The 17779-nt window shown below is 42.3% G+C and overlaps 1 protein-coding gene across 1 annotated transcript; it reads left to right on the forward strand.

Annotated features, from left to right (window-relative positions):
- Nucleotides 1-4167: 4167 nt before the first annotated feature.
- On the forward strand, nucleotides 4168-17436 carry ldlrb (low density lipoprotein receptor b). Its single transcript, XM_073469481.1, has 18 exons — nucleotides 4168-4436; nucleotides 9491-9616; nucleotides 10032-10154; nucleotides 10485-10856; nucleotides 11136-11258; nucleotides 11388-11510; nucleotides 11764-11886; nucleotides 12033-12161; nucleotides 12283-12454; nucleotides 12689-12916; nucleotides 13003-13121; nucleotides 13243-13382; nucleotides 13654-13795; nucleotides 13891-14043; nucleotides 14129-14332; nucleotides 15466-15540; nucleotides 15661-15821; nucleotides 15938-17436. Exons 1-18 carry the CDS (start codon nucleotides 4355-4357, stop codon nucleotides 15974-15976), a joined length of 2634 nt encoding a protein of 877 aa, XP_073325582.1. The 5' UTR covers nucleotides 4168-4354; the 3' UTR covers nucleotides 15977-17436.
- The last annotated feature ends 343 nt before the right edge of the window (nucleotides 17437-17779 follow it).

The following is a 17779-nucleotide window of genomic DNA, read 5'->3' on the forward strand; positions in this document are numbered from 1 at the left end:
GTGTCTGCATTTGGGTCCTATTTTGAATTGTGACAACAAAAGCCTTTTAACGGACAGGGATTTGGATTTTGGGCCACACTTCAGCTCAAACTTCTATCATTGTCTATATCTATGAGGTGTAATGCCTCTGTTTGACCACTAGGAGGAAGTCTCAAACAAACACAGGTCAGTCTTGACATCATACCGTTGCCTCATGTAGCAGGACAAGCTTTTTGAACTACATATATTTAAAACAGTTTTCCTGTAAAATGTCCTTGGATTTAAAACTTTTCATACAAGGAAATGTTTAAAAACTACAATGTAAAATCACTTCCTGGACTTTTAGATGTTGCTTCAGCCTAACTTGACCTTATTTCCACCTTCCCAGTGCCTCCAACATTACATGAAATATACAGTCAACATTCCCCTCGACTCACTTCTCAGTAAGGTCAAATAAATGAAACGAATACAGAAACTCTTTCTCCAGATGATATAAACAACCTTATTTTACCCCTCATACTTATGTTGATTCTGTGCGTGGCTTGGCGGGCACACTGAGAATTATGTTGAATGTACGGTGTCCATTTTGGAGAAGGGAGGAACTTGGCACATGTCTGGATGTGTGAATGTGGTTTTACAGAGAACCTCGACAGTGAGGTCTGTGTTGGAGGTCTTACAGAGAAGTGGGGGGAGGGGGTCAGACTCGGTTTCCTGAATTCTAGGAACTCCTGGATTTCTGCAGCAACTCAAAACCAGCTGTAAACATCTGTCCAAAGGGCAGGGCAGCTGCTCCTGAAGTCCCCAAAACAGACACAGATGTAGCAGCAGACTCAGGCGTTTAAAAAGATGTCCACTGACACACCATGCTTGCTGAAAGTGGATAACTGTCTCCTTTTTACATTTAGCATGAATCTGATCATTTTTAGGCTTTGTTTGGGCTCTACTCTGATGACCCCAACTGATTGTAAAGGAATAACATTCATGTTCCCTTTACTGGCTTCATAGTGACACTTTTACTTCTGTGTTTCAGCAATAAACCTACAGACTGCTTGTAAATTAATAAAGCATCTTTTATAGGAAGTTATACTTCAGAGAGGAACCTGTTAAAAACTTTTCTTTTTTTTAAACAGGAAAAAAGGGTAAAAGCATGGAGGAAAATGGAAGCCGTGTCATTTACTTCCTCCATGCTGTCCATGAAGGCCACTAGCCCGACAAGTTAGCATGTTGGTTGTCATGGCCAGTGTAAAATGGTTAATTGTATAATAATAATAATAATAATAATAATAATAATAATATTTGACTCAGTTTAGCACCAAAAGAAAAAACACAGGAAAGGTGCATCCTTCAAAGAGTAACTATTTATATGCTCATTAAATATGGCTTTGTTACTCCATGACACAGACTTTCAAATGTTAAGACGTAATGGCCTGTGAGACCTTGAGTTGTGAAAACTACACACAGACATAAAGTGCACACACTCATGCTCCCATTACTATCATCATAACTGTCCTTCAGCGTGTGCGCGCGCGTGTGTGTGTCTACACGTGTGTAGTTTTATCAAATCTGTTGGCCCTGAGACACTGGACATGACTTTCACATGGCAGAGCACATATCGCTAAGGTCAGAAAACACACATACTGTGCACACACATGTATTAGATAAAGTAGTGTGCAGCAATAAATAGTATTGTTGATACCAAGTGGATGATAAGATCTCAAGGCTCTATGAAGACCTGCCTTTACACTTGTATGTAATCCTCACGTAATTCTGTGTTTACTGACACTATAATGACAATGACGTTGACGATATCTGCAGAAGAGCTAATCAGTTAACCTGGTTCCAGGATTCTGAATTTCTACTCACATTCACGGTGGTTTTCTGCAACTACAGGTGATAATAAATGACGTTTTAGATCTAGGTAAGAGAACAAAGATAGCGCCTCAAACACATCCTATTTCCGCACAAAAAGCATTTAAGCTCACCTTCTCCATTTCCTTCACATCTCTCCTCCCAAACCCCCTTTTCTCCTCCCTTCCATCATCCATCCATCACAACCCCAGTATCCTCTACCCTCATCCCTTCATCCCACTACCCTCTCTCCGGACCCTTAATCCATCCCTCCTACATCACCTTAGCTCTCCTCCAACATGCAATAAACTTCTAAATTCGTGAGTTTGTTGGTGTGGTATTTGTTAGTAAATGAATAATAATGAGATGAGGTGAAACTAAATCCACCTGATTAACAGGCTACTGGTATATTGGGAGAAAATTGTTTTTGGACGAGTATAAATTGTCCCACATGGAGCAGTTCACACGTGTCAAAGACTACGATGAATAAGATTTTTGCCAACCAAGCATTTGCATCTGTGCATATACAGTATTTACCAAATACACAAAAAGTAGCTCACATCGTTGTTTTAAACTTGGTGAGACATAACAAACCAGGATGTTTCCACTGAAGACATCTCGGCTTGTCCAACGAAGGAAATCACAGGTGTGACCAGTAACGTTAACGATGGCTCCGTACTTTCACCTGTCCCAGTGAGTCATCTCAGTGGCACAATACCAGAGCCCTGGAACTAGCTCACCTGAATGGAATGCAGCCATCATCAATGATGGAAATTCCACCTGTGCTTTTCCTAATATAACAGGGCAAAAAGTCTCCTGTGAAAAAAGGTCTGTTGTCTCTTTTATGAACATCAGATGGAAGTTTTTTCACTGACGTAGTCCTTCAACTGAGCTGAAAATGTCAACGTAACCAAACTTAAAAGTACCTGACTCTCATGTCTGTTATCAGTCACACAATGTCTACAACAAGGAGACAGAAAAGATCTGAGTGAGTCACACATGACTCACTTTGTACTTCATAAGTTGAAGATGAAGTTGATTTTTAAATCATGCATGGAGGTGCAGCTGGAATTGTTCTGTGTGCATGCACACCCCTGCACGTGCACACAGCACTTTCAGTGTGCCTCTCTGTGGATGTGTTCATAGTTCAGACACAGTGTGGTGATGGTGGGTGTAGTAGCAGAGTATGTAATCCAGCCGCTATTTCGACATTCCAGGAATACCTCCCTCAGCTCATTCCCGGCTTCTACTAGGAGCCCAGCAAGGCCCTCCCCCTCTTCACACACACACACACACACACACACTTCACAGGGTCCCTTAATGGAAACAATCCCTCTATCTGATTCACCTCTTAAATATTAACGTAGCCATGAACCAAAACTCCCTCCATTCATCAGAGTAAAAGCTACTCTCCTCTTCTAATCTGTGAAGTCATAACCACTATTTATATCTTGATCCAAAGTGAAGTCATGCATGAGATACAGCATGTTTGTTGGGGGAAGATAGGAAAACTGAATCACTTTTCCGAGGAAGGGTACTATTCTCTGTTTGTCTTTTTGGAGCTACGTAAATCAGCAGGGATAAGAAGATGTAGAAGACTCCCTCCCAGTTAATACATCCGACCTTCCCTTCCTACTAATGATGTTTTGTTTTGCAAATCGTGTGTTTGCTTTGGAGCAGGAACAGATGCAGCGACTGTGGATACAGATTAACATGATGTTTTATATTTGAATACTCTCGTTCAATACAAAAGCTGCAAGAAATCATACGAGGAGAGTTTCTTTGTATATGTGAGGCTGGCAGCTGCTGTGAAAGACTTGCCTCCACCTCATCTCTGTGGGAAACAAAGCTCCAGTATGCATCACCCCTCAGTTTACCCACAAAGCCCTGCTGCTACAGAGGGCTCCTCATGTGGTTTGACACAAACAGAGGGTTTCTTTTTGCCTTTTTTGATGTAGTGTAATGACGGTTATGTTATCTGTAAGGCGTGACTGTGGGTTTTAATGACATGCTCCACATGTGTGACCAGTGTAAAAGCTGCTTCTTCTTATAGAGACAGCACCAGTAAGACGTGAACTGCCTTTGTTCAGTTCATCCAATTCCTTTCAATCATTATCTCTCTTACACACACACACGCACACACACACGCGCACACACACACACGCACACACACCGGTTTAGGAGGATGGAGGGGTGATGGGAGGACGACACTCAGTGATACAGCACTATATGGCTCCGCCCCCCGGCGGTGCTCACGTCCATTTTCAAACATCACACCACTGCTTTAGCCCCGCCCCCCTGTCAGCTTCCTAGAAAATCGTCAGATGTGACTCGGACCTCATAATATTTTGCTGGCACTCTTTTTACGCACAGCCGCGGCGTGACTCTGCTGTTTGCCCTCTCCGCCTGAACCAGAGCCTTTTTACGCACGGCTTTAAACTGTGCCCACTGTCCTCCTTATACCTGCGCTCACAGCTGACTGACTTTTCTTTAGGTGTCAAAAAAGGACAGAGAAGGAGGACAGGACATGTTTGAGATGTGGAGGGGACTCAGCGGGCTGTCCACATGCTGGTGTCTGCTGATGCTCGTTCACTTTTGGGCTCAAGCAGGTAAGAAACAGAATTTCCTTTCCTTTCCTTTCTTTTCCTTTCCTTTCCTCTGTTTCCTCCTTTCTCACCACACAGGGGGATGCTCCAGTCTTTTACATTCTGCGAAGCTGACTTATATTAGTTGCACATATGTAGATATAATATAGTATATTTCATGTGTAAATGAAAAAATGGGAATGGCACATCTGATTCTGGCGTCATTCGGGCTTTTGGGTTGTTTATATATTACAAATGTAAATGTTTCCATGAGGTCTTGCGGTGAATCGTAAGAATTTCTTTGAGTGAGGAGCAATATTTGGTTCATTCAGACTTTTACTTTAAATTCTCGTCTTAATTTAGTAATAACAATAACTCTGACACGCAAATCGATAGTGAAATATGTGATAACGACACAATTTCGGGTAAATGAATGGAATTTACGCACCGCAATTTGATTAGTTCGTTTCGTTGGAGAAGGCGACCGATCAGCCAATCACGTTCGTCCATTCCGCCGGTTTAAAGTTTCAGGAGGGCGGGACTAACGCAGAAACCGGCGGATGTCATCGAGAAGGGTGCGGCTAAAACATCAGCGTTTCCATCCTTGTCTCCGCCACACGCTGGAGGAAACGACATGCAGGAAAAGCGCCAACTGTCAGAAGTAAAAGAGAAAGAGAGAGTTGAGAAACAAGCAGAATCATCCCTGTTGGAGAGAGAAAATATTAGGTACAAAATCAAGAGGAAGCCAAAGAAAAAAAGAAGGTGTTTTAAGATGCTTTTTAAAGAAGCACAGTGTTTGACTCCTCTGAGGCAAATACAGCGAATATAGGACACCTGTGACCCAAATAAAGAAGTATTTATAGTTCATAGACAGCCACTAACAATCAAACAGATCAGAATATCCGCTTGATGTTGTATAAAACAATTCTTAATAAAAATGAATCTAATCTGAGTCTTCTGGGGCCAAATTTAAGGGAAATGTTTGGACACAAATGAATTAAAATCTGGTAGTTATTTTCATATGTCTACATTATTTGTTGGGGAATGAACCTAATGCCCCGTAAGGCTAACGGTGTGCTGAGAATTAGGCACCAGGCCCGTTCTGCCAGCTGCTCCAGTAATCCCCCAATAATCTAAACTCTGCTATAAAAGATTTTCAGATTAAAACTTCAGTTTTCTTCCAGTTCTTGGGGCTCACTTCCAGGCAACAGATCTGCCGGTGTGTGCTAGAATGATATTCATGTGCGCTTTCTTTCTCTTTGTTTAAAGGTCTGGCTTTGGTTTGTTTAAAGTATTCACTGTCAGTGTTCAGCATACTCCTGAAATGAGGCAAAGCTATGCACTGTAGTGAAGAGGTCTTTGTTTTACATGGGGGACTGAACCTCTGGACCGCGGTGACTCATAAAGAAAATCACTGTGGAGTTTCAGCTGTCAATCATTTAGAAACACCTCCACACAATGGCGGAAGAAACATTCAGATCCGTAGATAATAGTGTGAAAATACTCCATTACAAGTAAAAAGTCCTGCATTTAAAATCCTACATAAGTAAAAGTATCACATGATTACTACTGATGCATTTGTATAATTTGGTTGTTATAGTTGCTTGAGGTAGGGATCATTTGAATTCAATCAACGACCGGCTTCCAGCACAACACAGAAGCTCCACGGAGATCCTTTAAGATTAAAAATAGATAAAAATAAAGTCACAAGACATTAGAGTGGAGAGAGAGAGAGAGCGTCACGCCTTGTTTCCACATCAGTGGAAGTTTTCGAGTCAACCCGAAGTCAATCTATTCCTACATGAACAGCCGAGATCACCAATGAGCTTGTGAAACTTTTGCGGCAGATTTTGGGCAGACCGTGTGCCCTGTGTGCCAGAAGATTGTAGTTTGAGAGAAAAAGGTCAACTGCATAGCGAGCTAACACTGTTAGCATGCTAGCTGAGCAACACATAGAGCGTGTGAATGAACAAAATATTTCACAAACTGGACATCAGGCAGGACGACCTCCTCACTTACTCGCCTCTCTAAATGCTGCATGGGCATATAAAAACAGAACATAAGCTTCTCTCCCGTTGTTAGTAGGACTTTGTTAAATTCAGGCTCTTTTTTGCAGTTAAAGAAAAAAATGTAAATTTAAAAAGATCATACTGTAACATTGTGCATGAAACAAAATAACTTGTAATTAAAGCTGTCAGATTATAGTAGTGGAGTAAAAGTGTAAAGTAGCATTAAATGGTGACACTCAAGTGAAGTGTAAGTACTTGAAATTCTACAGTACAGTATTGGAGCAAATGTACAAAGTTGTTTTCCACCACCTGCTGCAGAGACGTGCTGGTGTCACAATTTACTCTACATAGTCAACATATAGCTCCCCGCAGGTTGAGGTTAAGGTGCTACCATTAAGTGAAAGCCACAGAGGAAAATGTGCTGCAGTTTGTCTGCAGTTGCTAACCTCATTACCAAGTTTTGAATTAGAAGTCTTGCACTAACATGTATGCCCAGAGTCTTACACTAAGATGAGGGAATCAGACTTTAGTTGGCCACACTGCTGTCCAGCAGTATTACCCAGTGACCTCAGTGAACACAACAGCAGCTACATTAGATTACTGAACCGGTACAAACCCACATCCGATGCTGGAGCGAGCTGCTGTTGCTCCTCGTGATGCATATGCATCCTGGTTATTTATTAACTGCTGGGTGTATGTTTGAGTCAATAAACACACCTCTTTGTGAAGGTTTTTGGTGTGTGCGTACTGCATGCATGTGCCATAAAAAGACAGGAATGCATTGTTAGTGGACAAAGTCACATGTGGTCACAAAGGAGGATTGTTGTCATGCAGCATCGTGATGACGAGTTGTCTAACAGCAGAGTATCTGCCTTTCATTCGGCCAGTTTCTGCTGTCAAAATCTGTTTTTTGTGCATTTTGAAGAGAATCGTAGCAGTCTGGTGTGTGTGTGAGCTCGTACTGTAATGGTCTTACATGGTAGTGTTATTACTGGATGGTGCGCCGGTTGTCAGGCTCACACTGTGGTTATAAATAGCATATGAACGATGCTGTCTCTCTGCTCCAGGCACTGTTCAAACAGCTCTTCTTATCTGAAGTATGACATCTGTCTATAGGTGTAAATGTCAGCAGCAGGTTGCCTGTTCCGCTGTTCAAAATAAGATTAAGCATGTGAACGCTGGTTTCTCATCTGTGGTTTGCAGGTTTTTGAATATGAGAAGAAATTGTGGTGTAGGTGGTGACTCAATTTAACTTTCTGAGTAGCTATAGAGACCAAACATGCTAAATCGGATCACTAAGAAGTTGTTTTTTCTTTTTTTTGTTTCCAATTAAATTTGACTTATATCTTAAATAAATATAGAAGATTTTTAAATACTTAAAACTTAAGATGCTCAGGACAAATTGGAGGATAACTGCTTCCAACTTGAACTTTTCACCACAGACTTACAGTAAAGAATGAAAGGAAACCTCCTCTTTCCGAATCTTGGGAGGCCCGTGACCCATATGTGGAAGCGGCCGGGAAGATTAGCAGTGGAAAATGAAAACATTGGAGCACTGAAAGGTCAGGAAGTGTCAGCATTTGACCTACTTTTGTGTCTCCTTCTACAAATGGAATGAATGAACGGTTCTCAAAGAAAGAGAAAGTGAGGGAGAGTCTCAGGGAAGCTCTAAATCTTAAATTTCATCGTAACTTTCTCATATCTTCAGGGACAGCTGGGGTATGCTTTGGAAAGTCTATTCCTGGAATCTACGCTGGCTGCACGCCTGGCCTCCATGTGTGTGAGCGTCTCTGTGTGTACGTGGTTTCCCAGAAAGCAGTGAGAGCAAGAGTGTGTGGGTTACACAGCCTCTCAAGATCAGCCAAGGTTTTTCCCTCAATTAGTGAAATCCCAGAATCGACGTAATGCCCTCGAGAAAAAGAGAGTGAAATTCAGTCAACTTCTCACTTCTGCTTTGGTTTGTACATTTACAAAGCAGGAGGGGGGGTGACCTTTGGTGGCAAGCCCAGTGTTGAGAAAGCATCCTCTCCTTATTTTTGTAATCAGTAGGACCTGAACTGCCACCCTTTTTCTCACTGTCATCGCTCATTGACACAGTCACGCTGACAGACTTCCTTGTGTTTGTAGTCTCCGCCTCGGTCTGTGGGTCACTGTGGTGACGAGGAATTGCACACTGGGGCCAATCAGCTCCTGGTGGTGTGATTGTTCAACTCCTCCCATATCTATTGTCTTAAAGGGATAGTCTGTCATGTCCTCAGCCTCCAGGTCCCAGGAGGGACAGACAGTCCAGTAGGTGATGGAGGATGGGAGATGGGTTGTTGGCCTGTGTTGGCTTCACATGTGCCTCGATGTTGATGCTTTGAGTAGAGGCTTCACTGAGGTGTGATCGTCTCGGGGTTGAGACCTCTGAGCCCAAAATACTCACTTCAGACAAGCTGAGCAGTGAAGCGGTTTCCACTTACGTGACAAAACGATGGGTGTGAGTTTTGTTCCATACCTGAAATGTGTCAAAACAGTGAGAAGCAGAGGTGTGCTGTTGAGTTAAACCCGCTTTCTTTTTTCTTATCACTCCTCAAACATTAATTTATCTTTTACCTATCTCTTATTTTAGCTATATTTTTGTAAAACATGTACTTTAATGTCCAAAATTAAAGTGAAATAAAGAGAGGCTTCAAAAAAGGTTAAGAGATACAGTACTTTTAAATTGCCATACTTTTAAACCAGCAAACGACCACCTGTATCCAAACACCTCACATCAAAGTCTCATTACTTCATATCTTGTTCTAACAGGAGTCAGGGAACCTCACAGTGTTGTTATCTTAATTTGTTAAGCAAAGAGTAAAAGGTGTGGTTTTCACACTGTCAGTTATCTGAACATTATCTGGATTTTTTGTGTAATTATCTGTTACATATTAACCTCACAAGGATATGTTTTTTTTTGTGTTGGTACCAGCTCACATTACTGCATGGTGCTCACGAGCAGCAAAGTGTATATTGAGCAGTAAATCCTGATAAGTCAGTAGTTTGTCCTCGTGTCACACTGAGCGCTGTAATTTTTATCATTTCCAGATGCAGCCTACATCTGCAGCTCCACTCAGTTAAAGTGTGGAAATGGGAGGTGCGTCACCCGTAGGTGGATCTGTGATGGAAGCGACGACTGTGGTGATGGAACTGATGAGCTGCCTGAAACCTGCGGTATGTTTTATTTTGATCTTTTTTATCAGTGACTAAAGGTGAATGTTCATTAGTTTTAACTAAAATCATATCAAGATATGATAGAAATCTAGCACAGAACCATTATCTGTACCTGAATGCCTGACTGTTGACCTGCTCATCATTTTTATATTTTTAATTATATATACTTTTTGTTTTTTAAATTATCAAGCTGTACTTATTTCTGTCGCTGCTGCTGCTGTAACACTTGAATTTCCCCATCAAGAGATCAATAATAGATTATCTTATCTAATCTTATCTTACAACATCGACTCAGAAGCGTATCAATGAAGCCTCTGTACAACAGTAGTTTTTAATAAGTGAATGATTGTCCGTACTCTAACTGTACTTATCTCTCTGTGAATACATGAATCATATTTCCTGTTTCAATCCTCAGCATCCAAAACCTGCTCGCAGACACAGTACAACTGTGGCCTTCCCATGAACCAGTGTATCCCACAGAGCTGGCACTGTGACGGCAAAGCTGACTGTGACAACGGGGCCGATGAGAAGAACTGCAGTAAGTAATAAATAAATAAAACAATCAGGGTTATAAAGAAAGACACACAAGGAAGGACTTCCTGATTTTGCCTCCAGGGATACAGTGTCCACAAGGGATTTATGTTGTTCATGATAAGAACACTTTATTGATCCATCCCAGGGAAATGGAAGCAGAAGAAATCACAAAGCTAGTGAGCATTTACTATAAGACAGTATATCGTATATAAATAGTTACTAGAAAGTGTATTGAGACAAATACAAATAACATGAGGAAATAAGGGAGTCTGTGTCCACTTCTGGCCTTATCATCACATTAACTCCTCTCTTCTCCCTCTTCTGCCCTCCACAGCGACCAAACAATGCAAAGCTGATGAGTTTAGATGTGCCAATGGCCAGTGTATATCCTCCACCTTCGTTTGCGACAAGGACGACGACTGTTCAGACGGCTCAGACGAGGCTTCCTGCCCCACACCCACCTGCAGCTCCCGTTCTTTCCAGTGCAACAACTCGGTGTGTGTGCCGGTTCTGTGGCGCTGCGATGGAGACAAAGACTGTGGCGATGGGTCTGATGAGGAGAACTGTGAGGGAAAGCAGCTACACAAGGAAGTGGCACGCTGCAGCGTCCACGAGTTTCAGTGTGCTAACGGGGAGTGCATCCACGGCAGCTGGCGGTGTGACGGAGGCATGGACTGCCAGGATCATTCGGACGAGTACAACTGCAGTGAGTTGGTTTTTTTGGCTCATCTACTCCTCTGCAAACCTATTTTCCTCTGATAAATCGTATTTACTGCTCACTTTAATAGGAAAGTGAGCCTAACAGATGTAGCCTATTCATTCTTTCATATAACATAATATCCTGTTGCCACACTCAGTATCATCAATACTGACTCAAGATCCATAACAAATCGCATCACTGATGATTCTCTCCTCGGTCTACGTCGTCTCATTCATCCTCCTCTGTCTTGTCTCTTGTATTCACACATTTGTCTTCTCTTTCTAGGTAATCCGACTTGTCGTCCAGATGAGTTCCAGTGTAATGACGGCGCCTGTATCCATGGCAGCCGCCAGTGTGACGGAGAGCACAACTGCAGAGACCTCAGTGATGAGATGGGCTGCCGCACAGGTGACTATCACAGCCATCCTATCATGTTTTAACTACAAACTTAACTGTATATGGATGCAAATAGTAGATTCCTAATAGTACATGTTTTAGATTCCAGTTGAACTCATAATCCCTTGTTCTTCTCCACAGAAAATGTATGTGAAGCCCCCACCATGTTTAAGTGTAACAGCGGGGAGTGTATCAGCATGGAGAAAGTGTGCAACAAACAGAGAGACTGCCGGGACTGGTCCGATGAGCCTGTCAGAGAGTGTGGTGAGTGAAGTCTTATTTTACCATCAGACCAAGAAGTGTATCAGAGTTTGGCTATACGCTCAGCAGCATTGAAAAAAGAGAAAAAGAAAAAAAGAAACCACATCACAGCCTGGAAAATATGATTGGAGCAGCTGGCCAGGCAGCCTGGGTTGACTGGCCTGGATAGTCTGTGGTTTGAATGAGCAAATTCACCGTCGATTAGAGCTACCATTAGGAAAATGGTTGTCATGACTGTGCATCTGTGTCTCCACAGGCAAAAACGAGTGTTTGACTGGAAATGGCAACTGCTCCCATCAATGCACAGATCTGAAGGTGGGCTTCAGCTGCTCCTGCCCTGCTGGATACAGCCTGAAGACAGACAAGAAGACCTGTGAAGGTGAGAGGAGGGAGTCTTACATTTGAAATCAAGTCATTAGAAGGAGGCTGTGACCAGATTTGGGTCAACAGTGTTGTAAAAACTTTCCAAGAAATGTTCCCAACTGGGCAAATACAATCTAAAACCTTCTGTTCCTCCACCTGCAGATGTCGATGAATGTGCTGAGCCAGACACTTGCAGTCAGATTTGCATCAACCTGCCCGGCAGCTACAAGTGCGATTGTGAGGAGGGCTATGAGATGGACCCGGCGACCAAGACGTGCAAGGCTGAATCAGGTAACGTTTGACAGAAAGCCTGTTCTCACTCTCAAGAGTCGCATCTGACTGCATATTGTAACTTGTAGATTTTTAGTTCTCTCTGAAAAACAATTTATTCTTTTTCATCCACGTCCTCCAGGAACTGTACCCACCCTCTACTTCACCAATCGACACGAGGTGAGGAAGCTGGCGGTGGACCGCAGCGAGTACGTCCGTCTGATCCCCGAGCTGAAGAATGCGGTGGCTCTGGACATTGACATGCCTAACAAGATGATCTACTGGTCTGACCTGTTTCTGAAGAAAATCTACAGGTTAGAAAGAAACTGTGTTTGGTCAAGGATGGCTTAGTCAAGGGTTTATGTAAGATTTACCACGAGGCTTGAGCCGCACCAGAATGCCTGTATCTACAACTTTGTACTACATCTGACTGGATGCAGGTCAAGATAAAAAATAAAGATTACTCTTTTGTTAGTGAAAGACTATGATGTGGGCTGGACTGCAGATAAAGCGACAGATGTCTCTAACGTGAATCTCTTCCCCGACAGCTCCAAGATAGACGTGGCCGGTGACTCCTCTCACCACACTGTAGTAATTGACAGTGGGATCGAGGCCCCAGAGGGCATTGCTGTGGACTGGATCCATGGCAACATCTACTGGACCGACAGCATTTTGAAGACTATCTCTGTGGCAACGACAGACGGCAGCAAGAGGAAGAACCTGATCACAGACAACCTGGAGAAGCCGAGAGCCATCGTAGTCGACCCCGTGAATAAGTAAGTGAACGTTTCAGAATTTTTTTAACCTTTTTGTTCGATTATCAAGTTTTCCGTTTTTAAAAGTTTCTCTGTTCCTTCTTCAGCTTCATGTACTGGACAGACTGGGGTGAGGAGGCCAAGATAGAAAGGAGTGGGTTGAATGGAGCGGATCGCGTCGCCTTAGTAACAGATAACATCATGTGGCCCAATGGCATCACCCTAGGTAAGCAGAACATCATGAACGGACTAAATGGTAACCAATAAATTCCATTCGGGCTGTTTAATGGGCACACAGTGATCATGACAATTCAATTGTTTCTGTCTTTGCGTGTCTCTCTGGACAGACATGGTTAACCATCGTCTGTACTGGGTGGACTCCAAGATGCACACTCTGTCCAGCATCGATGTGAACGGAGGGACACGACACAGTCTCATTTTCGACGAGGAAAAGCTCTCCCACCCCCTCTCTCTGACTGTGTTTGAGGTCAGTAAAGACAGTTAGGCATTAATATATTCATAATGGGAACTAACATCTGCTCAGTCATCCAGTTCATGCATAGCAAACGTTATCTGGTTTAGAGGTAGAAAGTCAGAGCTGATTCTGCACTTTATTCCCAATACATTTGGATCAGTGGTGCTTATCCTTAATCATTCTTTGTAATCAATCCATTTGGTGTTTGAGGAAACGTCAGCAAACAATGAATTAGTGAAACAAAGAAATCCTCTTACTCACATAGCATTTCTCTTTCAAACAGGAGAAAGTGTTTTGGACAGACATGAGCAACAGTGCTGTTTTTAGTGCCAGCCGCCTGACAGGAAAAGACATCACCAAGCTGGCAATGGACCTGGAACAGCCAGAGGACATCGTACTGTACCACAACCTCAAGCAGCCAAACGGTACACAAACTTCACTCCATCTGCTTTATCACAACAAACAACAAGGTGATGAGGCCATAAAATGATTTGTAATGCTTGTTGTTTCCTTCTTTCAGGCACAAACTGGTGCAGAGAGACTAACAATATGAATGGAGGCTGTGAGTTCCTGTGCCTCCCCGCCCCTCTGATCAACCAGCACTCTCCCAAATTCACCTGTGCCTGCCCTGACGGCATGGCCATGGGACCTGACATGAGGAAGTGTGTGACAGGTAGGTGTTCCCTGCATGTGGCAATTCAAAGAAACTGAAATTTAGCCTTAAGTTATGATGGTAATTCTTATATTTACTTCTGCAGCGGCCTCAGTTGCCCCTCCTGCTGAAACTGATGCACCGCTCCCGCCGAAAGATACCGCCAAACCTCCTGTGCCCAGGCAGCCTGTCCCCACCACTACTACGACTACTACTACTACAGCTACCACAAGAGCGACCAAAAAACCCACAACTACCTCATCTACCCAGACCACACAGAGCACGCAGCAGCCCGCCGCCACTGCTCAAGGTACAGGGAGGGGCTCTGGATAATTTCTGGAAAAACACAGTTTGATGAAGTGATTATAAAATACAGAACAGAGTACAGAAAATTGACCTCTGACAAAGTGCTTCATTGTCCTTAATCTACTTCCAAATATGAATGGAAAGCTGGGTTTAAAGTGTTTTTAGCCATGCTAACGGCATGATCGACAACAATAGGTATATACTTTGGTGCACCTCTATGCCTGAGTAGGTATAGCGGTGCCTGAGTAGCTACAGCCTAAGGAGCAACAAGCATGGCTGTAGAGACTTGCAGCCAAAGTTCACCCTGGTTCAACTTTTGGCGCAGGTGTGCAGAGCAGTGTGCTGGGTGGTGCAAGCTGCTTTGCTCAGCGCAGTGAAAACCCGCCATGGTGCGATGCAAGCCATTGGAAATAATGGGTTTTCCCCATCGCCTTCTGTCTGAAAGTCTCTTCTTAAAGGTTGTAGCTCGGTTTCACCAGAGGAAACTGGTACATTTACTGTAAGGCACAAGTATTTATTCTGCAGTTATCTGCAGTTTGAGGTACAACTGTTGACTCGAACTATGTTTTTGATCATCCGATGAACCATCCAATCGGAAACTCTTATCCCACATTCTGTGGCCAGTGAAGTGATCATTGATATACTTTAAAATAAACCTTCACTGTAGCCTACATTATCTCAAATAACAATAATAATGTTTTGGAACAACATTTTGAGAAATTCACCCATCACATTCTTGCTGGGAGTTATTTGAGCCACGTGAGGCCCACTCTCATGTCTGTACTGTAAATATTAAACTATAGCCAACTGCTATAGCTAAGCTATCTACTGTTAGCTTAGCTTAGCATAAAGACTGGAAATGGGAAAACTAGGAAACAAAATCCTTCTAAAGGTCACAAATCAACACTTACTATGTCATTTGTTTTTATAATGTAAACAAACCGAAGTGTTTTGTGCAGGACGGTTTCTTGGCTGGATGCAGTGACTTACAAATTCTTCACTGTCTGCTAAGCTAAGCTAACCATTTTATGGCTGTAGCTTCTTACATTATTCACTATACAGACAAGAGTGGTGTTGAACTTTTCTTTCACTTAAAGGAATTAAATGAATAAAACATTGTTTTCTCTGCTTTTTCAGGTAACAGATTGGCAGCCCTGCCTGAAGAAGCCCCTTCATCCCACCCCATGGCTCTCTACATCGTGGTGCCAATAGGTTAGTCTCACATTTCAGCTCTTTATGGCTGTCTACCCTCCTTACTCACACATGCAATGCAATATATTTTTTCTCCCCTGATGTCACCACATGACCTTAAACTCGTCTTCTGCTCTGCAGTGGTCATGTCCCTGCTGGTCTTTGGAGCAGTGTTTCTCTGGAGACACTGGCGTCTGAAGAACACCAACACCATCCACTTTGACAACCCCGTGTACCAGAAAACCACCGAGGATGAGCTCCACATCTGCAGGAACAGCTCAGATGGCTACGTTTATCCTCAGGTATCTTGACTTTGATACCAAGTCACTGTATTATTAATTAAATAAAGTTTCCATTAAAAGTCATCTGTATGTATTTTTACAGCTTTGCTTATTCAATATGACTCTTTTTGTTACAGAGACAAATGCTGAGCATGGAGGACGTGGATGTTGCATGACCCAAAGATGAAGGAGACAGAAGACAGAAGCTTTATCTGAAGTGATTTTCTTCCTTTTTGGAAAGCCCTTTTTTTCTTCTACTGCTGCTGCTTTACAGCCCCTCCCTTCTACTCGCTGAGCTCATTTTATGGCGTATGTTTCCTGACCTCAGCACTGTGCCGTCCAAGTCTGAAGACAGAAGTGAAAAAAAATCCTTGAAACTTTAGTATGACAAAATAGAGCGTAACTGCAGGAAGCTATTTGGTCAGACCACAAAATGGTTTCAAAACGAAGGACTGCTCCAGGTTTCAGAGGATGATGTTCTCTAACAGAGCTGTGACTCTTTTGAAGCTTTGTGAAAATTTTTTCTTTAAGTATCCTGTTTGTTAACATGATGTTGACGCTTGCTTTACACATGTTAAATTCTGCAAGCCCGACCTATATTGTCTTAAGACTTGTGTGTGCCTTCCAATCACACTCTGGCTACTTAGTGAAGTTTATTGGATGTACATAAATGCCTTACTGACCCCACTGGCCTTCATGATTATACTGTGGCCTTTACTATACAGTTTGTTGGCTCCCAGAGGCATTTGTCTTAACTGTCAACCATCATAGTCTGTTCTTGTTTTGTTTTTTCCCTTTTGTGACCCCTCTTCAAACAAGGTCATCTTGAGTGTGTCGAGTCGAAGGTGGTTTACATTGTAAATGGAAAAGCTGCTGAGTTTTCTGAAGTCAACCAAAAATGAAGGAAATGTTCTTTTTTAAATGAAAAAACTGATTGTAGGTGATTACTTATCATAATAACATGTAAATATTTTCTGTAAATATTTTGTAAAACACTCTCGTGTTCACTCTGGTGTTGCCTTTTGTACATTTTAATCAAGAAATACTGTAAATATCTAAGAGATTCTTTTATTTATTTATGGAAATATATGAGAGATGTGATTGTTGTCACGCGGCTGTAAATACAGTAATGCTATATGTTACCACGGTGAACTGTTCTTGTTCCAGCAAAGCCTGTCTAACCATTACATTGTACAGCTGTTATTTAACTTAGATCAAGCCTTTGGACGTCTGCTCAGTTTTGTGCTCAGAATGAGCTGTATGGAGCCATTTTATGTTTCTTTTTTTACATTTTAAAACAAGACTACACCTACTTCAGTTGCTTAGAAGAATGCCGCAACTCTGTTTTGCTGGTGAACTGTTCCTTTACTGTTCAGTGCTACAGGAAAATACTGAAGAAGCTCTCTTCCACCATTGTTTGTTTCTTTTCAGTGATTTTTCCACATAATTTATTAACCGTCTGCCGTTCTGTGACTTTTTGTTTTCACTGTGAGATTTAAGGCACATACCGTAGTGTGCTAAGTACGATGTTCTCCGTCACAGCAACATGTATATAGGGACAAAGATTAATGCACGACAGCCTGCTTGTTTGTTTTTGATTGTGTTGGTCTTTTTTTAATTAAAAGAAAAATCTTAACCTGTCTTTCACTTTAATGAGTCAGTTTTACAACTGGGAAAAGTGGTATGACTGATGTAAACTGGGATATCTGATGAAAAAATACAACAACAAAAAAACAACAACAAAAAAACAACAACAACAACAAAAAAAACGCTCTCATCTAATCCAAGCCTGATTATATTATATTAGAAAAATAAGATATAATGATCCTGATCTAAGGACAAAATGTCTTACAGAGCGCTCAGCTGACAAAACCAATTATTGGACTTGGCGCAATAGATCTCCATGAAACCTGTTTATTTTGCTTGGAAACGCTGCCATCTCTCTCCATCGACAACACAACACTAACATCACACAGATG

The sequence above is a fragment of the Pagrus major genome, chromosome 1 (genome assembly GCF_040436345.1).
Source record: "Pagrus major chromosome 1, Pma_NU_1.0".
Taxonomy (NCBI): domain Eukaryota; kingdom Metazoa; phylum Chordata; class Actinopteri; order Spariformes; family Sparidae; genus Pagrus; species Pagrus major.

Excerpts from the sequence above, each read along its gene's own strand:
- ldlrb (XM_073469481.1), top strand. The coding sequence starts at position 4,355 with ATGTTTGAGATGTGGAGGGGACTCAGCGGGCTGTCCACATGCTGGTGT. Across the intron at positions 13,383-13,653 it reads TCTCTCTGACTGTGTTTGAG|GAGAAAGTGTTTTGGACAGA; the intron begins GTCAGTAAAGAC and ends TCTTTCAAACAG. Across the intron at positions 15,822-15,937 it reads ATGGCTACGTTTATCCTCAG|AGACAAATGCTGAGCATGGA; the intron begins GTATCTTGACTT and ends TTTTTGTTACAG.